The sequence below is a fragment of the Mastigoproctus giganteus genome, chromosome 2 (assembly GCF_048544385.1).
Source record: "Mastigoproctus giganteus isolate SK-2022 chromosome 2, ASM4854438v1, whole genome shotgun sequence".
NCBI classification, from domain to species: domain Eukaryota; kingdom Metazoa; phylum Arthropoda; class Arachnida; order Uropygi; family Thelyphonidae; genus Mastigoproctus; species Mastigoproctus giganteus.
Genome location: NC_143576.1, coordinates 180,073,276 through 180,096,439, shown reverse-complemented (window position 1 = coordinate 180,096,439; position 23,164 = coordinate 180,073,276). Strand labels below are relative to the sequence as shown.

Here is a 23,164-nt window from a genome sequence, read left to right as displayed (position 1 = left end):
TTATTTTCAACTTTAAATTTCTGTATTTTTTTCCCAACTTTCCATAACTCACAATTTCTAGAATATGCAGGATGTTCTTCCCTGCAGTTAGGGCAAACTGGAGATGTAGCAGTACAGTCTGTTTGAGTGTGATCCTGGGATCCACATTTTGGGCATATTGTGTTACCTCGACATGTTGCCTGAGAGTGTCCGAACTTTTGACATTTATAACACCGTATTGGATTTGGTATATACGGGCGGATATGGCAATTTAAATAACCAGCTTTTACAGTATTTGGTAAGTTTGGAGTATTGAATGTGAGAATTACACTGCGGGTTGGAATGAGATTGCCATCTCTACGAGTCAAAATTCTCTTCGCTTGTATGACCTTTTGATCTTTAAGTTCTTGTACAAGCTCCTCTTCTGTTACATTCAATAGATCCCACTCGGAGATAACACCTTTGGAACTATTTAGGGTTGAGTGGGGAGATATTTTAACAGGGATACCACCAAATGTTGTCATCTTTAACAATAATTCTGAGTGTTTCGACTGTGTAGTTTCCACAAGCAAATCCCCTGACTGCAGCCTTTTGACCATTTTAGGTGATCCAGCAGCATTTTCTAGAAATCTCTGTATAATAAATGGAGAGAGTTTACTCACTGGTTGACTAGTTAAGGAATGGATAATCAGGAAACTTGGATACTCAGTTTGATGATTATCTATTTTTAAGCGCTTATGTTGCGCACTACCTTCTTCAGAGTTATACCAATCTTTGGTATTTGAGCTTGAAGGCTCTAAGGCTGGATAATTTTCTTTATCCATGTCGGCTCCTTTTCGCCCTGGGGGATTAGCTTTTCCACCCAGGTTACCGGCCCCGCCACGGGGAGGCAGGAGCAGTGCCGCTTGTGGCCAAGCGTAGGAGTTAGTACAGTTAGTATATACAATAAATAAAGAAAAAGGTACTTTCCTTTTTCTGGCTCTCTTTCTATACTTTTAAAAAGTAGAGCTAAATAAACAGAAAGTCTTATGAATGAAATGAAACAAGGAAAAACTCAGTCGCTTTAGAAAGTCGCAGTACTATTTAGCACAGAAAATCGCTTGGCCTCAAGAAACGCTTGGCACCCGGGGCCGCAACAATTGTAAAGCAGTTATTAACCAGTCCAATCTAGAGTTTCAACAGGCTAAGAGTAGAAACTTGTTTCTTGCCCTAATGGCAGCCGAGCATTCTGGTATCTTACCAAAGCTATTGGCCGCAAATTTTGCCCATCTCTGCTCCCACCCCTTTCCAAAACAGATGGTTCTGTTGTCACTTCAGCCAAGGATAAAGCTGACCTGATAGGAACCCATTTTTGTTTCAACTCATGCATTAACGATCTTGGTAAAAGACATCCCACTATTCCCAACACGCTCCATTCAATGCCCCCTGTGGTCTTCCATCAAAAGGATTTCAGAAGTATTCTGACGAATCTTAATGCTAAGAAAGGTCCAGGTCGCTATGGTATTTCAGCACTTTTTCTCAAACCTGTGCTCCTGAACTTTCTCCTATTCTTTGCCGCCTTTTTTCAATTTCTTATTCCAAAGGTGTTTTTCCTTCTTCTTGGAAATTTGCTCATATCCAGCCAGTTGCTAAAAAAGTGTGACAAATCCCTCCCATCCAATTATCGTCCCATTGCAATTACTTCTACTCTTTCTAAAGTAATGGAGAAATCAATTAACCGCCAAATTTTAAACTACCTAGAAACCTTCCGTCTGATCAACGATCGCCAGTATGGATTCCGTCAGTATCGATCCACTGGTGATATTCTGGCTTATGTTACCCATTTATGGACTAATTCAATGGAAAGGTTCGGTGAAACACAAGTAGTTGCTCTTAACATCTCAAGGGCTTTCGATAGTGTTTGGCACAAAGGTCTTCTAAACAAGCTTCCATCTTATAGTTTGCCAACTGTTTTTAGTAATTGGTTATCCAGTTTTCTCTCTGATCCCTCACTGAGGGTGATGGTAAATGGCTCTCTGTCTTCTAATTTCTCTACTAATTCCGGTGTCCCACAAGGTTCAGTTCTTTCCTTCACTCTTTTCCTCTTGTATATTAATGACCTTCTTCCATTGACTAGAAATCCTATCCATAATTTTGCAGATGATAGCACATTGCATTCCACTTTCCATTTTGAGAAACCTTGTCCTGCTCGATCAGCTTCAATTTCTCGAAAATCTGCTACCAATTCCTGAAATTCCGATCTTCAGGTAATTCTCCAGTGGGGCAAAGAAAACTTAGTTGATTTCAACCCTTCTAAAACTCAGTCTTGTCTTTTATCTCGCAAAAAGGATTCTTCTGCTCCTATGCTTAACTTTAGAGACACTCCACTCCGATTTCTAGGCAAAATGATATATCTCTTTAGGGGATTACTCTGACTTCTAATCTCTCTTGGCACAAGCGCATTACAAATATTGCTTCCTCTGCATCTAAAAAACTTGGTTTTCTCTTTCGCTCTCGGCGTTACTTTTCTTCCAAACAGCTGGTCACTCTGTATAAATCGCAAATCCGCCCTGCCATGGAATATTGTTCCCACATCTGGGGTTGGGCCCCCGACACCTCTCTCAGGCTTCTTGATTCCATTCAGAAGAGGGGCATTTAGGTTAATTAACGACTCATCTCTCCACTCGCTTTCTCATAGACGTACTGTTTCTGCTGCATGCCTCTGCTACAGATACTTCCATGGGCACTGTTCTTCCGAATTGACTTCTATAATTCCCGCTCTCTCTTTCAAAATAGTCCGAAACCAGTTTCAAAACAGTTTCAAAACACGTGTCGCCACCAGCCAACATCCATTTACTGTCCAACTTCAAACTCACAGAACCAACTTTTCATCTTCCACGTTTATTCATTCAACTGCCGTTTTCTGGAACAACCTTCCTTCATTCCTATTTCCTGAAAATTACAGTCTGCAGAAGTTCAAGTCCAATGTCAACAAATATCTTCTTTCGTCTTCTCAACCTCCAAACCAAGCACGGTACTAAGTACTATAGGTTCTAACACCTGTCGTGTTTGATGTTTAGATTAAAAAAAAAAAAAAAAAAAAAAAAAAAAAAAAGGAAGTTTTCTTTTATACAGCGAGTTTTAAAATACTGGAATAGGTTTGTATTCCCCCACACATTCAGCCTCTACCACCCTACATGGGTGGTAGAGGCTGAATGTGTGGGGAAATTCAAAGGTCATCTGGATAGTACCTGCGGGTGAGGGAAGCGGATAGGATGATAGGTTTAATCACCTTTCATACGCTTTTCATATGAGGTCATACGCTTGCTTTCTTTCATCAGATGCCACGATTACGATTACTATTTGTTTCATACTTTTTTCGTGCGATGTTAGCTTGACGAAAATATTACTCATTTTCATAATAACGAATTTAGGATAGCAAAATCTTTTTATGTTTTCTGATATGGAAAATTAATTTTCTATTTAAAGGTAGTCACAGACTTTAAAAAGTGCATACAAAAGAGTGAACCGGGCAGTTACCCAACCTCAGAGGAAACTATTGAATTCTTATGTGAAGATAGATGGGAAGGTTGTAAATGCAACGCTCTATCTAAGGTATGAACTTCACTTAAAAGCAAAACATAATTGACACTATTTATTAATTTGCATTAATTACATGATTAATTCAGGAACATCTTCAGTGTTCTGTAAATATTCCGACAACCTCTGCTTTTAAAGTTGTATTGTAACCTCTATTTTTGATGTGTTAACTTATATTGTATTTGAACTGCTAATTTAATTCATTCAGATTTTTTAGCATGTGTCTTTTTCGTTTTATTTATTTATTTTTTTTAGTTAAACAATTTTGCCAAATTTTGTTTTAACCCGTAACCAAGGTGCGTGACGGGCTATTCCAAGGATGTCTAACCTTTTCCCGTACAGGGGCCATTTCAAAGTTAGATTTGGTTCGCGGGCGACATGAAGTGTAAAAAAAGTTTCTATTTTCATGTTACTATTTTTTTATTACCAGGCTATATATAAAACATGCAAATTTCCAACAATTTCATAGCAAAATTTTTTAAAAGATTTTACAATTGTAAAAATATGACTTACTTCTTTTTTTTTTAATAGCTTATTTTTACTTTTAAATGCTTACTTCAGAAAATTTACAACCTGAAAAGGATCACTTCGTTACAATAGTAAGGTCAATAAATAAATAGTGTGTAAATCTGAAAATATTAAAAATTTTGGTGATTACAATTCATAATATTTACTGAACAAAACGTAAGATTTAAAAAAAAAATGTTCAAAATTTTATTGAAAATTTGCGACGCCCATTCACAATACGGAATGAAGGTGATCATCTGTTATTCTGTATATTTCAAAAAAAAAAATAAATTATTTGATTTCATGCTTGAAAAAAAATTGATCCAAACGAAGTAGCCATTTTAATGACATTTTTTTTCAGCCCTCCATTGCAGACCACTGCTTCAATCACTGACTACAAATTTCAAACTCAAGGACACCCTTATAAAAATCCAGAAAGCCCGCAATGACAGGACACAGATTGATGTCATTATTGTTTTTTTTTTATATATATTAAAACGGCCTATGACAAAATAAAAATAACAGCTCTGGTCACCATTTTCCAGCATTATTTGAACATTACAGGAAATTCTCTCAGCATAATTAAATTAATCCTGTAGCACAAACATCTCAGCATCCTAGCTTCTGGACAAAACGCACTACTAACATGAGTATCCCACAGGAAGAGGGGGGGGCGGAAGTCCTGTCATCAACTTTATTTACCGTAATTGTAGAGTTTAAATCGAGAAAGGAGTTCGACAAGGAGACACAATATCTCCGAAGCTGTTTACTGCTGCCCTTGAGGAAGCTTTCAGAAGATTAGACTGGTCGCAGAAAGGAGTCAATGTGAATGGAGAGTACCTAAACCATCTACGATTTGCAGATGACATTTTGGTCATAAGCCACGATCCCAAAGAATTAGAGAAAAATCTTAATCAGTTATGCACAGTTAGTAAGGATTTTGGACTAAAGATGAATATGGCTAAAACAAAAGTAATGATGAACAAGTATGCCACGGAAAGGGAAATAATGATTGAAGGAGCAGTAATTGAAAAGGTGGAGTCATATACTTATCTGGGACAAGTTATTAGCTGTAATAATGATAAATGGCTGGAAGTCAAGAGAAGAATAAATTTTGGATGGATAGCATTCAGGAAATATAGTCACATACTGAAGAGCAATATCCCAGTTTGTCTGAAACGTAAAATAATGAATCAATGCATACTCCCCACCATGACTTATGGAAGTGAAACTTGGGCACTCACCAAAAGAATGGAAGAGAAGCTAAGAACTACACAGCGAAGAATGGAACGAATTATATTGGGAATCAGAGTGTTAGATAAGAACAGAAACACATGGATTAGACAGCAAACTCAAGTAAAGGACATTCTTATCAAAACTAAAGAACTAAAATGGTCTTGGGCAGGACACATAGCTCGAAGACCTATGTGTCCTCCCCAAGGACACATAGGTCTTCGAGATGATGACAGATGGACTAAGAAAATAACAGAATGGTACCCAAGAGGAGCTAGAAGAAAACCTGGAAGACAAAGGCGGAGATGGATAGATGAAATTCATGAGTTTTTGAGTAGTAAATGGATGGCCAGTGCTCAAAACAGAAGGAACTGGAAAGTTGCTGGAGAGCCTTCATCCTGCATGGATTGAAAATGGCTGATGATGATGATGATGATGATGAATTGTAGAGTCTTTCCTGGCATACCAGACTAATTTCCAATCATGATCTGAAATTGTACATTACATCTAACAAAAATCATGTGCTTACCACTAATCTGCAGGAAAATTTAAAAAAATCAATCAAATTGAACAATGTCTGAAATCGATTGGTTTACAGATTGACCAAGAAAAGACAGCCCAAATGGCATTCACGTGAAAGAAGTCACACACTGATATCAACGTTGCAATTAATGGATCATTGATTAAAAAAATTAAAACGCACAAGGATCAGGGGTTAGTATAAGTTGAGGGTCTGACATTCCAAGCACATCTCCTGAACACAAAAATATGTTCTGCTATATGGGAAATTCGCCAGGAACTTATGGGGATACACCATGCTGAATTGGTCAAGAAATACGTCCTTCGATGTCTCTACCCCATTCCTCTTTATGCAACAACTATTTGGTCATCGGCCCCTGAAACACACTTCAACAAGTTCCTGAGATTAGAATACTGACTCCTAAAATGACTTAATTGGCGGACTGGCAACTAGTACTCCATTTCTAGGGCAACAAGGACACAATTTCTAGGGCAACTAGTAAACAATGGAAACAACAAATTGTTGCAGCTAAACTTGACGCCACTGATACCAATGACTTAATAAAAACTCCCCGAATTGCCAGAAGAAGAAGAAGAAGTCTAGTCGACAGAGGGCGCCCGCTACGTATCAGTTTCAGCAATCTCAAAGGACTGAGACGCATGTTCCCAGGAAACACGTTTGACTTGATTAACAGTCTAACCATCGATATGGATAAATTCTGCCAGTAGCATATCTAGAGACGTCAGAAGCTAATGACACTTACACAAATATACAGTTTTGGACTGCTTCAAACAAGAAAATATCTTTTTCTACATATATTTCACGTTTTTGTCCAGCACGTTTGATCAAATATTATCTTGCTTAATTTGGGATACTACGGTATTCCACAATTTTCAAATATGTAATTAAATAATTATGTAAATACTGTTACTTTCATGTTAAGCACAAATCTTCTAGATCATAGAAAAAAAGACATAATAATAATAGTAATTTTCATTTATTAGAGGAAAAGCTTCAGATGAGAGAACCTTGTAGAATGCAATCAGTTTATTTTCGCAGTCCATATATTTATTTTTGAACCATGTTTTGGTTTGAAGATTAATAATTTCAAGTTGCAACTGGGATTGTCATTTTCAGCCATAATAGTAGTAAATAAATAATCAAACAAGATTTTGTATTTTTTAAGATAGTATTAAGTCAGAAAATCAAATTTCAAACTCTTAAAAAAGTAATTGTAATAACGACAGGCAAGAATTCTTCGAAAATATGTCTCCGTTTTAGCTCGGTACAAGAATAAAAGTGAACTAAATTGTCTTGCTCAATTTGGGATTTAAATAATAACAATTTATCCTGAAATTATTTGTATATCATCAAAGAAATCAGTGGCCAATTTTACTTTTTATTGTAGTTTAAAATTAAGAGCATTTAAATAACTAGAAATGTCTTTAAGAATCGCAAGATCAAACAAGCACTCCATATTTATAGTTGCTTTATTGGTTTGGTTTCCTCTTTTCGCTCATAAATATATCAAACTCATGATGAAGTTTAAAGAAACGAGTTATAGCACTTTGCCATCTCACTGCACTATGTAAAATTAAATCTTCGTATTCAGCTTCGATTTCAGAAAGAAACTGTTGAAACATACGGTGATTAAGACCATGCGCTGTTATACAATTTACGGTTGAAATAACAACATACGTAACTTTTTGGACAATGAATACTTTCCCAGAGCTTATAAATGCACAATGCCTTGAATTACAATAGGATGTTCAGCTCCGATATATATTATTTTCTTGGCTATGCTACCCATAATACTAATGTTTTTACCAGTCATGTTTTTTGTACGGTTAGTTGTGAATTCTGCCAGGTTTTTAATATTTAATCCTAACTTTTCAAAGATCGGCAAAAATCTTCAAATCTATTTTCACCTGTAGTTGTTCCATGCATACACTGTAGATCAGATAAGTCTTCAACTATACAAAATTATTATTAATTCCGCTTATGAAAATATGAAATTGAGCCGTGTCATTTACATCAATACTGTCATCCAGTGTCACACCAAACTATTTCATTTATTTTATGTTTTCCAAAAGTAGCTCAAACAAATTCTTTCGAACAGCATTAATATTAGCTTTATGCATTAATTGAGGTATATGATGCAAGAGCTCAATTAATAGGGATATAATAAAAAATTAATCATATTCCATCAGTCCATTCAATCAAATGTTTGTCTAGTTCTGCCTTGAATTTATTTAAACTATCAAACTTCACAACAGCAATGGAAATCTGTTCCAGCAATCAACTTCCTCTGGCTAACGGCAAATTTCCGTACACCCATTCTACAACTGTATTTTCCTCAAATTGAATCTATGCCCCACACCTCCAGTTGGTAATCTAAGCAAAGGGAAGAATCCAATCAGCAATAAGCCGCCACAAAAACCATTCAAGGCCTTATGCACCCCGATAAGATCACCTCGCAGGTGGTCTTATCGGAATGTATTAACTCGTTCTAACAACTCTAAATCCTTCTTAAAATTAGACATACAGGTCTGTACTGTACGCAGTACTCAAGGGCTGTCTTGACCATTGCCTTATTCAAAGTGATAATTACGTGCTTATTCCTCCTGGGGATACTGCTACCCATATTCAGTACTTTTATGTGTCAAAGTTAAACATTACTTTCCATTTCTCAGACAATCTGCACAACATTTCTAGATCTTGTGAGTAGCATACTGTCTTTACTGTCATTAATAAACCTTGTAACCTTTGTTTCAAATGCAAATTTGCACATTAAGATTGATATACCTTCATCAATATCACTGATAATTACATGAAATAATAATGGGCCTAGCACTGGACCCCAGAGGACTCCACTAATAACATTAGTCCACGAAGAGCAGTGTCCATTGATTTGATTACCACTCTTTGTCTTCTCCCACTCAACGTTCCCTTTATCCATTGTAGCAACTTGTCCTTAACGCCATACTGTTACAATTTGTAAAACTGCCATGTCTTCAATGTCCAACAGTATCATAAAAAAAAAGCTTTCCTACAATCCAAGCAAATGATATCCAAATTATTTTTGCATCCAGTGCATTTGTGACAACACCATAGAATCCAGTCAAACTGGTAAGACAAGACCTTCCATTAACAAACCAATGCTATGTCTGAACTATCACTGCAGTCTTGTCTAGATGATCCTGTAATGCTTCTTTAACCACTGGTGACTCCATTTTTTTTCCCGTAACCGAAGTTAAACTTACAGGTCTATAATTGCTTGTGTCACCCTTTTATTTCCTTTCTGAATCGCGGACACATTTGTGCATCTCCTGTCGATGGAGTTCTCCTTTGAATCCAAGAATGCCATAATTGATTAACAACTAAAATTAATAAGCTAATTAGATTTACTTAACTAATTGAGAATTTTACACTAATCTAATAGATAGCCAGATACAGTGATATGCATTACGCTATCTAGTTTTACGTTATGCCTTACGGTATCAAGTTAGAGATGTATATTAAACTATTTCGTATCTACTTCAACCACGGGGTCAAGTTTTAAACAGTACAAGAGTCTACGATTACAAAGTGAAACCTATAAAATGTCTATATAATTACAAAATAAAGTAAGGAGCGTGATTGTGATTATAAAGCTACGTCTTGAAATAAAATAATAATAATAATATTATTATTAATATTTTTCTATATGGTGCGCTAATTTTTTACACAACTTATAACAAACGAAGTTTAATAAATTCACCATCACTGAACGATTTTCTTTAAAAAAACGATCAAATATACAACTTGAAAACTCGCATTTATAACAGATAAATTTCATGACACGTTTTCAGTGTCTTCGGTTTTCTTAATTCGTTTTGTAACTTCGAACACTTTTCCTTTCCCAACACTCCTTTATATTGATCATAAGATTTATGCCTGGAATCATAGTGTGGTTTTAAATTATATTCTTTAAAATCTGACACAGGCTCCTTACAAACCAGACACACTGCTTTTTCGGACTCAATGAAGAAATAGTCGTTAGTCCACCTTTGATTAAAATACGACACTTCAAATCGGCTTTACATTTTTTCGAAATATGTTCTTTCGGACAATTTTTAGTTCATTCTTTAATTCAATACAAAATAATAATAATTCAATACAATGAACAAGTTATATCTAAAAAGTCGAATTCCAAAATATGAAAATTTTGTTGCGTACCCAACTGTATTTAGCGGACATAATTGGACTGCAGTGGTCTTCTTGTACACGTTTGATACAGTCGAGCTCGAAGCTTCATGCCTGTACAAGCAGTGGTGCAACTCTCTCAAAGGCTATTTTAGTTCACTTTCCGCATGGGCCGTATAATAATTATTATTCGAGCCCGGATCCAGCCCGCGTGCCGTAAATTGGACACTACTGCTTTATTATGTAAGATTGGGCTTAAATGCACCGGAAAAAAGTTAAAGAGATGAATGAAGAGTACGATAATGAGTGCCTCGGTAGGACGGCCTTGTTCCGATGTGACTAAACATTTCCATATGACTAGCATTATGCAGGGATCGATCACCGGCATAGGCGCAGAGGTTCTGCTTCAAACCCCTATTTCACCAGGCTTAGCCCAGTGTGATTTCTTGTTGTTTCCGCGTCTTAAGAAATCTTTGAAAGACAAGCGTTTCAGTAATACCCAACACTGCTCGCAGAGCCATAACGAAAGCAGGACTCAAGGTTTCGAAATATGGGTAGAATGGACATTAAATGCGTGGGTACGAGGTTGGCGAAGTGTGTAAAGTTGAAAGCTGGATTTGTACTTCTCGTATTTCGAGAAGTAGAAATCCAGAGAAGATTCAAGCGATGATAATTAAGATGAGATCTTGCACCAACCCGCGAATTAAATGTTCACCCCATCGGATATTTGTAAAGCAGTATCGGTGACGTTTCTATTAATTAAACGTTCTTTCTTTAATAGAAACAGAAGCAAGTATGGGATTGCTTCTCGAAGAAACGAAACTTGGATGATCCAGAAAACTTCGAGAATTTATTTGAAGCAGAAAAGGTAGTTTTTTAATGTTTATTTAAAATATAATTATGATGCAATTTTTTTTTAACAATCAAAACTATCAGTTTTTTCTTTAGTGAAAATTATAAAAACAAATAAATCAATAAAAAAATGGCAATTTTGATTTTTCATAGCCATTGTTTGTGTATGGTCTTACAAGGATTATGCTCTCTTTCAGAGAAAATTTTTAAAATACAGTTAAGACGATGTAATTACGTGAAAAAAAAAATATTGTACTTAATATTTCCTGTTCAATCCATGCAGCCTTGAATAAGATTTGAGGATCAACATCAGAGTAAAAGCAATTTAAAGCCGGCCCCTTTCAAAATCGGCCAATTGGTAGGCAAGGGCATATCACCACATTATCTGATGCCACAGACACTATAGCAAAACCAACGATGCCGTTCGTATAGCACACGATCGATGCAGTTGAAGGAATTTGTCGGTGGCTACACCAGCTCCTCAGGGATTTATGTGACTGGAAGAAGAAGATATATATATTTAAATATGTGCAGGATGTATCTCAACTTTATGAGTTAATTACGGAAAATTCAGAAGTTTTAATATTTACAATGCATTCTCAACCGGTACAATTAACCGGTATAATAACTGAATTTTTAACTCCAGTGATTCCCTTATTAACCAGAAATTTACTTTATTTTCATATACACATTAAAGTGTATAGTTGCACTTCCTTACTCTCACGGTTCAGTATTTGTATTACTTGCATATTCTGTCTATGAAAAATAAGAGCATTATCAGATTGGAAATTGTACTTGCATTGAGACTGTATTTTTTTTTATTTTTTTTTTTATGGAACCCCCAAACGCGAAAAGTATCAAAACCTATAGTACTTAGTACCGTGCATGGGTTGAAAGAGAAGTATGATGGGAATGCCGGAAACTTTGCTCTAGAGACTAAACATGGGTTTCACCACTTCAAGCCTCCAAAAAGCAAAATGGTGGTATTGCACCGGTCGACGACAGTCGTCTATCACCTATAAATATGACGAGATAATAAGAATCAAATGAAAATATAAGAAAGAGAAATACTATATACCAGAACAGTGTGAAAATTATGACTGCCTCTGTATGAAGATGTCATGAGCGAGTAACTGAGTGTGCCTGGGATGGAAGATTTCAGTCTTCTCCTAATTGATTGAAGCAATTGGGAAAAAAAAAAAAAAAAAAAACTTACTACTGGAAGGCAAATTTTAAATGAACTAGATGAGTGTTCTCTTTTTCATCATGTTAAAGAAAATGCTTGGGAAACACAAAATATATCTTTGATCTGATCGTCCCCATGACCTTGATAGTATCTTTGGATTGCTAGCCCTCGAACCGTAGTGGGAAGACATGAGGGGATGCTAAAATGAATGATGACGAGCTAGATTTCGGTTGTTAAAAATATGGCTTAAGGTTTTAATTTCATAAAAGGGGCCTCTGATAATCTTCTATTATGAAATGCTGGCAAAACACCTGCTCTTTATCAATTAGGTTGTTGTTGTTTGGTTTTTAGGAGCATTAGCAACTAAGGCCATATTGCTCCGGGAATATGCGGTGGTCATTCCATAACCTTTCCGCATCTTCCGTATTTGGTGGTGACGGGCTCGAACCCCGGTCTAATCAAGGAGCGTGTGCTACGCACTGCTTCTCCTTTCCACCTGGCTATGGAGGCGCCTCTTAAATAGGTAGGACATTGGGTTGTAAATACAAGGGGATTATAGAATAACTTTAAAAACATCGTGAATGAATATATACAAGCTTGACCCAAAAAATTGTATATAATCGAACCTCACAAAATTCATGCAACATACCTGCATACTAATGTTGCTTTTACATGTCAAAGACGTTTGCTTCTGTTTCAGTGCAATGTTATTTATAGGGAATGCTGTTTATACGTTTCTTGGCAAACTGTTGGATAGACAGTATTTTGTGTGGGCACCCGTTACGTAAGGGAAATCAATATTTGGACCTTGAATGTTAGGATGGCTCGTCCAATATCTCTTAGTAAGTTCTCTAAGCACATTCTTGTGATTAGAAGTGAGATTAAAACCTGATTAAAAGTGAGACCTGAGGAGACACACTCCGTAGAAAAGCAGGCACAAGAAGGATCTTCTTGGAAACGAAGAAGATCCTTCATGCGTCTGCACGAATTAGACAGCTGGTAGCATCTAATGTACGATTGCCGGCTCTATGACAACCTCCACAGCATATTAATATCAAAGATAATCTATTCTCCAGGAGGATAATCTATTCTCCTCTGCCTAAGAGCTCGTCACAAGTAGACGAACACTAATTGCGATGTAGCACCAGTGATCTTTTGCCCCTTTACAACTCACAAGGTCGACAATGCTAGCCAGGTTGGTAAAGTGCCTGCCTGGTAACCCACAGGTCGCGGATTCGAATACCGCCTCGGGTTTGGATCGGAGTAAAATGCAAAAACTTTTGGAGGTGCATTATGGCCACAAAAGCCAATGCACAAACAACTAACAAAAAAAAAAAAAAAAAAAACTCACAAAACGGAAACAGCCTAACAAGCAAAATGACAACGTTGCAGACATCACTACGGCCACCCCAAATGGTGGAACCCCAACTTCAAGTGACAGCAAACACAGACTTCTCAGACTTGATATGAAAAATGATAAAGACCATTAACGGTTTAACACTAGACTCATCAGGATTTGATATTAACCACCGATGAAGACAAGATGAGGCCTGCTGCCAAGTGTCATTAGGCGACCTGCACCACGTTCCCATTTTTGGTGCCTTTACTCCCTGTCCCCTGGCGAAGGGAGGGGGGTCTCTGTTCGCCCTCTCTCTTCCTAGTGCAGCCAGCCTCCCACGAACATTTCTGGCTATGTCTTTCGTATTGTCCCCATATTTCTGCCTGTCCCTACAGTCTTCCCCTAATACTGTAACTGAACCGACAGATTAGGCCCCAATTTTAAATTTTTTTTTTTTTTTTTTTTTTTTAAGGCCCTTGCCACTGAAATCTTCGGAAACTAGATGGTAGGGCCAGCCAGAGTAGCAAAATAAACTATCTACTGGCGGTTGTACCTTACCTGCCTCCTCGTGGCTAATTGAGGACAACGGTGGGTCACATTAAGGGCCCAACGGCTGAATGGTCAGAGAAACAACAGAACATAACACTAAACGACATAACCATATCCCACACACTTTTAAATATCTGGCCTCCACAGAGTACACAACGAGGAAATGGGGGAACCCCTGGTGCCATTAGATAGTTAAGACACTTTGCACTTTATACTGTAATTCTTAAATACTCGGTTTTATTGGACTGTATTCATTAAAATATATCATATAAGAAATTTATTGATTCTGTTTAAGAATGGTGAACATAGGTATTTCCTGTATATAATATTGTTAAGCACATATTACCTTATTTGGGTGATTTAGTTGGTTGTGTGATTACATGGTTATCCCTAATACTGGGAGTATTGGCAGAGTTTGCCATAATTTCTATATATATATATTTTTTTCCTCAGGTTGGGCAGTCTGGGGATAAAATTTTGTCCATCGGTATTGCACTTCCTCCGACGGACGTGGTCCTTAGTGCGGAAAGGCACTAGATAGTAAAACCAGGCCCGGCTTCACGTTCCGACATGCCCGTGGTGTAGACGGACACTTGGGCAGGTGATCCTGTGCCTGGTGACAAAATGGCCAGAAACAACTAAACAACACAACAACAGACACACAGCACAAACATAACATTACACACATTTCTGGCCTTTTGCAGAGCTCTGTATTCATCACAGGGTACAAAGGCTGAGTTGAACTTTTGTTCACGTCCTACATAAGGTACAATACATGTTTACATCTACATAAGAAGAGAGTTGCGTTTTTTCGCTTTGTATTGCCTTTATATTATGTGCACCCGAGTATGTGCTATTTTTAATTGCCTTTCGTCTAGCCCCTTCATTGAAAAATATATGCACGGAATCATAAATAACTGGTGAGTGTTTTGGTAGTGTTGTAGAATAGAGAGGAGGTTTTCCTGTGGTAAAGAAATCTTTATTCTGGCTATTGTCAAATTATGTATAATGGTTTCAATATGGCTGCACTGCTCAATCGTTCATATGCTTGTGCTTATAATTCTATGGGAAAATAACATTGCAACCATTGTTCCTTCTTCCTTTAACTAAAATTGGCGCCAAATTTTGTCGGGAAAACTAGAAGAAGACGGTCATATTGGAGACAGCTCTACCTAGTGTATATAGTTCACATAAATCTTGCTATTTTGATCAAAACGGGTAATATTAGGAGTATCTTCACTGGCGTAGTTTTTCAAGTGGATAATGCTATTTGTGTATGAATTTCATATACTTTTGTATGGAAAACGTTGCAAGCGTGTGTTGTATTTATTCTCAGTAACATTAGCATTAGAATCAGTAGCAAAGCAGACCAGAACCTTTATGCAGCAACAGCCAAAAAAAAAAAACAACGCTCCATTTCATCCCTCCGTTCTTTTCAAATACATGTCCAGCTCAGCCTTAAATTTATTTAAGCTACCAACTTCCACAACAAGGGATGGAAGTCTGTTTCAGCAACCAACTACCCACTGGCTAAAGGCAAACTTCGGCACATCTATCCTACAACTGTCTTTCCTCAATTTGAATTCATGCCCTCTCAGGTGATTATCCTGAGCAAGAGGAAGAATCCCATCAGCATTGAGAATGCTCAAACCATTCAGGACTTTATACAACTTAATGAGATCACCTCGTAGGAACGTAGTCCCCAGACGCTGTAATTTACAAAACTTAAGCGTGTCTTAGTAACAGCAGCCTTTTTACATTCATTAATCTTGTTCCCCTTCTTTGTATTCGTTCCAACAGCTCTACATCATTCTTTAAATGAGATCTTCAGACCTGTATATAATACTAAAGGCGTGGCCTGACCATTATTTTATACAAGGGGATAATCACGTCCTTATCACTGCTAGATATATTCCTGTATATCATTGACAAGACACCATGAGCTACACTTGAAGACCGTCTGCACTGCTTAGAAAATTTCATATCTGCCTGAAAAATTACCCCCAAGTCCTTTTCATTCTGTACCACTGTCAGTGTAGTACCAAAGAGTTGATACGTTACTCAGGGGTTACTGTTTCCCATATATAGTACTTTACATTTATCAATGTCAACTTCATTTGCTACCCCTCAACCCATCTGCTAAACTTTTCTAGATCCTGTTCCAGCAGCGTACTCTTATTAGTGTCCTTAACAGCCCTGCCAACCTTCGTATCGTCTGAAAACTTTGACAGTAAGCTTGATATGTTATCATCAATATTATTTATAAATACAAAAAACAACAATGGATCCTGAGGGACACCACTTATAACTGTAGTCTATGATGAACAGTGTCCATTGATTACCACTCTCACTATGTATAAAGGGATGGTCCCACTGAACCATCCCTTTATCCATAGCAGCAATTTATCTCCAATGCCACACTGCTCCAATTTATTCAGCAATCTTCAATGTGCAACAGTATCAAAGCCTTTCTTAGATCCAAATATATTATTTCAAATTTATCCCTGCATCCAGTTCCTTTGGGACCACATCATAGTATCCAATTAAATAGGTCAGGGAAGACCTTCCCTTAACAAAACCATGCTGTGTCCGAGCTATAACTGAAGTCTTGTGAACATGATCCTGTAGTTCTTCTTAACTAGTGCCTCCATTAATTTTCCTGGAACAGAAGATAAACTCACATGTCTATAATTACTTGTGTCAGCCTTAAATCTTTCTTTGTGAATTGTGGTCACATTTGCATATCTCCAGTCCATGGGTACGTTCCCTGAGTCCAAGAAAGCTCTCGAAATTATGGCTAAGGGTTTATTTACTTCCTTGTCTGCCTCCTTTAATTTAACCGGATATATTCCATCTACTCCGGGTGTCTCTTTTAATTTCAAGAACATCAAGAACATCATCCAGCTACAAAGCCCCAAAAGAATATACCCAGGACCTCCTCACTCGAAGAACGTTCCCGCATCCACCATAGGAGTATCCACAAATAGTCCTCCGCTACTAGGACAAGGACCTTAAGAGCCACTGGAAAGCTGAAGGAGTAAAAACACTCTTCTAAAGATCGGACTTGACCTTGTTATTGTTACTGACTATACCAACCTAAACTGACAACCAGGCTCGAACAACCAGAAAAAGATATGGCGGGAAGGAACGCCCCCTAAATGACTGCACAGACCTGACTGGAAATGTGGAATAGTAACATCTTACCAAAATACGGGTTGAGACTCTCATCTCACGATTGACTAAACCAAACTGAAGAGACCAGTTTGGTCTCTTCAGTTTGGTTTAGTCTCTTCAGTTTGGAAGAGACCTGATGGGACAATTGTCCCATGTACGACTGTACCAGTGTGACGTCTGATGACAGTGTCATCTACCACACAGGACAACCTAAAATGACTACCCGAGTCAGATGACCACAAAAGAGACATGACAAAACGAATGTCCCACATATGACAACATGGGGTTGACTTCCCTCGACAGCGTCTTCTACCGGACGGGACCCTCTCTCATGGGCGTCCCCCTAATATGGACCTTCCAGCAGGACACCACGACCATGACGTGCACAGTTATGCAGTGGCCATTGGCTCCAAACCACAATCCTTTGTGTGGTCCTATCCTTCTTCCTCTACCGACGACCTACCGTCTCGTTGCCTCCCCCTCTTTCTTTGCTGGTGTAGCCTGGACGTGCCCCACTGATCACCTGTGCTTGTATTCTCTCTTGTCCCCATATTTCTGTCTTTCCCGCAGTCTTCAATCTGCCCCCTTACCCTACTCATAAGTCATTCGTACTCCCCGAAAATCTAAATGGAACTACGTAAAACTGAACTGCACTCATTAACATTTTGGCTTTTCCAATTACGGCGTCTCCCCAAGAATATATATTTATAGGTCTCAGCCACAGAAATCTTAGGAAATTAGGTGGCAAGCCCTGCCAGATTAAAACTTTAACTACTGGGTGCTTATTCTGCCTCCACAGGGCATAGTGTGGGCAATATTGGGTCTCAATTAGGGGCCCAATGGCTAAATAGCCAGATGAATAACGATATATAACATTACATATAAAAAGTCCATACACTTTTAAATCTCTGGCCTGAACAGTGTTCTGTTTCACACCACAAGGTATACTGCGCAGAGATGGGGGATGGTGTATGTATAAAGGTGTACACTTATACATACTCCCTTTTGTATCGAAAAGAAAAATCAAAAATATTTCAGTATTGATTTCTGAGCCCAAACGTTTTCTGAAAGAGCTGCTCATAGGATTTCCTTTAACCATTGAATCTGTGTTTCTTTCTAAGTGGACATAGTGTCATTGTTACGTGGTGCCATTGGTATCGCACAAAACTGCACTTAATGGCATTGTGAAGATGCAGGATTCTGGAAGGCCAAAGGAGAGTGAATTATGTCGGGTACCGTAAGTTATGTGTTGCTTGTGTTGTTCATCTGGCCTGTTAGTCATTGGGAGGTGCGATCACCTCAGAGCACCCGAGCTATGGGTGTGCATGCACCCATAGCTGATAAAAGACTTTGCCCCTATATCCAAATGTTCGTATCACTAGGTGCAACTTGAACGCCCCAAACCCCTCAAGTTGGGAAATTATGAATTTCCTCTCTTATTTACAAACATAGTGACCAGACACTCTGAAATGCTTAAAACTTTTCCAACAGTTCAGTCATTTGTCAAGATGCAAATAATAGACAATATTCCAGAATAATCGCCATATCTTCGAAATTACGTTCGTTTTTCGAGAATGAAGAATTTCTTCTCATACTATTGGGTAAATTTACTTAAATTCGTATCACTAGGTGCAACTTGAACGCCCCAAACCCCTCAAGTTGGGAAATTATGAATTTCCTCTCTTATTTACAAACATAGTGACCAGACACTCTGAAATGTTTAAAACTTTTCCAACAGTTCAGTCATTTGTCAAGATGCAAATAATAGACAATATTCCAGAATAATGGCCATATCTTCGAAATTACGTTCGTTTTTCGAGAATGAAGAATTTCTTCTCATACTATTGGGTAAATTTGCTTAAATTCTATATCAGTGATCTAAGTTATTTTCAACATGTACAAGGTAATGAAATAAATCGAATTTAATGCGACTTTTGATAAATAACGTCAGAAAAAATGCTATTTTTTAAGACTATTTCTGTACTTAAACTCAATTATATGTTCAGTATTATTTTGTAACATACATTAGACTAATTTTAAGTTATCCTTAAGATTTGAATATTTTCTGTGGAAATCTGATAAGGATTGACTAAACTTTTCTGGAATATAAATTTGAAATAAATTTCTTTCCTCGTCATAAAGTTCTGCTATCAGGTGAATACCACAATCTTTTTTTTTTAATTCTGAATTTTTTTATATTCAGAATTAAAAAAAAAATCTATTCAAAAATCAGCTATATTTTTATAAGAGCGATTTCTAGATTTATATTAAGAATATCTGCCACGTACTACTTAATTTTTTTTGTCAATACAATTTTAGCTAACATGTATAATACTAACGTCTTTTACTGTTCGTTTATGAACGATTTAAAACTTGTTTAGCGTCTAGTCAAATAAAACTTCAATCATTTTATGCTCGTAGTGTTCATTTACGAAGGTATTACTCAAATAACGATTGTTCCGTTATCCAATAATTGCAATGTTCCTTCATTTTCAGACACAATTAAACAGTATATGTGGTAATTTTCATTTTGTAGCCTCCAGTGCAATAAAATTACAATTGTTTTTCATAATTCATTTCATATTCTTGATATCTTCTTTCTGAAATTTGAAATTAACAGGATTCTAAATTCAAATCATCGAAAATCATATTATTTTCTTTTTGAACCATTGTCAAGTACAGTAGAAATTAAAAGAGAGAGGAATATCCTGGAAAATAGCCAACTCTCTAGATGGCCTGCAACTTTCATCACTTCAGAAGTTGTTCACACTTTTCTTGATGTGGTGATGAGTGATAATTCAGAATATTATCGGTATCTCGGAGGTGCTATATAACTGTATGTATCACATAATAACAGGGGCTCTCGTTTTGAGACAGGTGTCATCATGATGGCTCCCAAAATTATTCACAGTGGATCAAAAAGGGAAATGAGTTATCAAGTGAAAATTAGTATAGTTTCAAGCGGATCCAGCAAATACCTTGGACGGTTTGTCACCACGAATGAGACATGGATCCATCATTTTCAGCCAGACAGAAAGAAGAAGTGGAAATCCAGTACTTTTTCCTCAAAATAAAGCCAAGTTGATTCCTTTTGCTGGCAAGGTGACGGCATCGGTTTATGAGATGCAGATGGAGTGTTGCTAGCTAGTTACCTTCAGAAAGGCATACACTTACAGAGGCACATCACGCAGTCCTTGTGAGACATTCGTGTGAAAACTGATAACTGATTAATTTTATTGCTGCATTGGATGCATTCCTGTAAGTTAAAAAGGAAACGTTCTTCGCATCTCAGCCTGACTGAACGCAATGCAGCATCGGTGGCAAAAGGGTATTGACTTAGAAGGTGCCTCTGTTGAAAAGTAACTTGTTAAAACAGTCCTCAAACAAACAAACATTTCACATTCAGGAACGAACTTTTCAAATGCCCTTTGTATATAAATAGGAAAGGCCATTCCTGGAGAAAAAAACACCCAAGTCTTTCATATGGTAACAATATTTAATGAGGGAGGTATTACTGATAGAGGATACCATTCGGTGAAATGAAGGAGATGATCTGGTGTTTCACAGAAATGGCTACGTACAGTCTCCATTTTCTTAACGTCAGCTACAGAATAATCATTGTTTCCCACGAACCCTCCAAACCTTTATATAGAGAGCAGCGATTTTTGTGGTAAAAAAAAATTGGAATTTCCAAAAAAGGAAAAAAAATAGCAGCGTTATGAATAAAACGAATCACCATATATTTTTATCGTATTTTCTGCATCCTAATATGCAAATCAAAGAATTCAATAATTGCAATATTAAATATCTGTTCAATTTTACATTTCCTATTTATTTCTATATATTCACAGAAGTGTGGACTTGACTTCACTCCCATATTGTGTTTCGAGGAAAAGCCCTCCCTGAACGAGACGCAGGCTACAGGAATTAACTGAAGTAAGTAGACATCTGAAGTAGCTATGGTTGACTGAAACCCATTTTCATATTAACTCTCAATTCAGTTCCTGTTCACCGGTGAATGATCGAAGGCACCTTGCCCTTTTTGAATAAAAGATATTACGCCTAAGATTATAATCAATGAAAGTGTGTGAGAATATTATTATTTTTTTATTTTTGTTATTATATGTATATATATGTATATATATATATATATATATATATATATATATATATATATATATAGTTTTTTTTTGAGAGAAAGAGAAGTTCCTCATCTTGGCTTAATTTAAATCTTACTTAATTCTATTGTGGAAAAACAACATGATGGAATCGAAGTATCACATAAGCTGCATTTTCCCGTTCATGACATGCAATTTTAATTCATGTTTTTATTATTTTTCAGTCATTTATGGGACGAAGGCTTTTGCACTCTAAGGGATACTTCAAGGATTTTTTGGAAGAGGCTGAAAAAAAATTCAATATATGAAATAAACAAAATTTAACCTTGCTGTTGCTTTCTTTGTTAATTTTACTGGTGTTCGGAGAAAATGTTTTAATTTTTTAACTAATAAATCTTGTAAATAATAAATAAATAAATAAATAAATAAATAAACTAATTAATAAATAAATTTCCCACTAATAAATTCTTGAATTCAGAAGCAGAATGATAAAGCTGAAATTGTAGAATCCATTACCTAATTTCAATTTTACATATTTTCTAGTGTATACTACAAAATGGTAAACCGTTTCTTTTAATTGGATGACTTACTATACTGGTTCCAAAACATCCAAGTGACCATCTGATTTTCCTCCTTATCCATTAGTTGCATTCTGTTGAAAATCTTTGAAACCTATTTGTCCCTACAATTTTCGACCACTGCTTGAGCAATAGACCGCCACGTTACCACACATCACTGGAACAAAAATCTACCATAATAAACCTTGATACATTATTTCCGTTTCATCTTACCACCTACAGCAGTTCTTAAACAGACATCACCATGATTGACATAAAATAATTTTTACATAATGTATCAATTCAAGCACTGCTTCAAATATTTAAAAAAAAATAATTCCAGACAATCGACTCATTAATTTCTGTTCTGCAGAAATTTCCTTAAGGAAAGGATACCATGATATCGGATTTTTTTTTTTAGTTGTTGGCGAATCAGCTTCTGTGGCCATTATGCGTCTCCCAAAGCTTTTGCATTTTTACTCTAATCCAATCCAGGGGCGGGATTCGAACTCGCGATCTTTGGGTTGGCAGGCAGGCACTTTACCCACCTGGCTAGCACAGTCGGCCATCATAATCATCATATAGGATGGCAACTACCAGATTATAACTACTAAAAGGAGGTATAAAATGGTAAAAAGATGATAAAGAGGTATAAAAGAGGTATATCATATGGCAGGCTGTTTTCAACCACCTCTTTGCAGTCGTTCCTAGAACTATGTCTGGTAAATTGAAGTTTTGTATCTGCGCTGGTAGCACTGTGGACCGTCACCGTCCTCCCAACACCGGGTGGAAAAGGCGCAATGAACTTTAATGGGCTTTTTTCACTCCGTGGCTGAGTTAATCGGTCTCAGGCGAAGGTCTCCTATAAGAAACAGGGTTTTTTTATTTTTTCCGTCCAGACAAATCGACCGTAGACCACACGCAATTAACATAAGACACAACACGGCACATGAATTTAAACGTTAGGGTGGCCTAATATTATCATTCTTTTTTTTGTTTGGAAGTTGCTTGTCACCTCTAATAATTCCAAAACCGACGAAGAAATGAATGAAAATACTGCTTCATAAATCAACCTATTTTTAAATTATTGAGAGATTTCGGGATTATTATTAAACAAACCAAAAGCAGTCATTTGAAATATCCATCACAAAAATTCATATTAAAAAAAAAAGATGAAATTTTTCATTGATAAAATGCCAAACAAATTAAAACATTTGATCACATAAGGATTTTGGTCTTTCTTGGGATGATAACCTTTATTTCGGGAGTAGTTCGTTTACTAAAAAAGAAAACCTATGAAGCTTTCTGGGCAGTCTACAAAGATTTATTTTTAGATTTTTAAGGCGCAATAGCAACAAGGCCTTAATCAGCTTAACTGTAGTCATG

At 36.8% G+C, this 23,164-nt stretch overlaps 1 protein-coding gene across 1 annotated transcript in view; it reads left to right on the top strand.

Annotated features, from left to right (window-relative positions):
- The window catches only part of LOC150089795 (uncharacterized), a 44,667-nt gene extending 23,144 nt beyond the window's left edge, over window positions 1-21,523 (top strand). Inside the window, exons 3-6 of the mRNA XM_090368819.1 lie at window positions 3,448-3,573; window positions 10,785-10,871; window positions 20,955-21,039; window positions 21,446-21,523. Of these exons, the coding sequence (XP_090224945.1) occupies window positions 3,448-3,573; window positions 10,785-10,871; window positions 20,955-21,038 (297 nt within the window). The 3' untranslated portion in view covers window position 21,039; window positions 21,446-21,523. The remainder of the gene's footprint in view (window positions 1-3,447; window positions 3,574-10,784; window positions 10,872-20,954; window positions 21,040-21,445) is intronic.
- The last annotated feature ends 1,641 nt before the right edge of the window (window positions 21,524-23,164 follow it).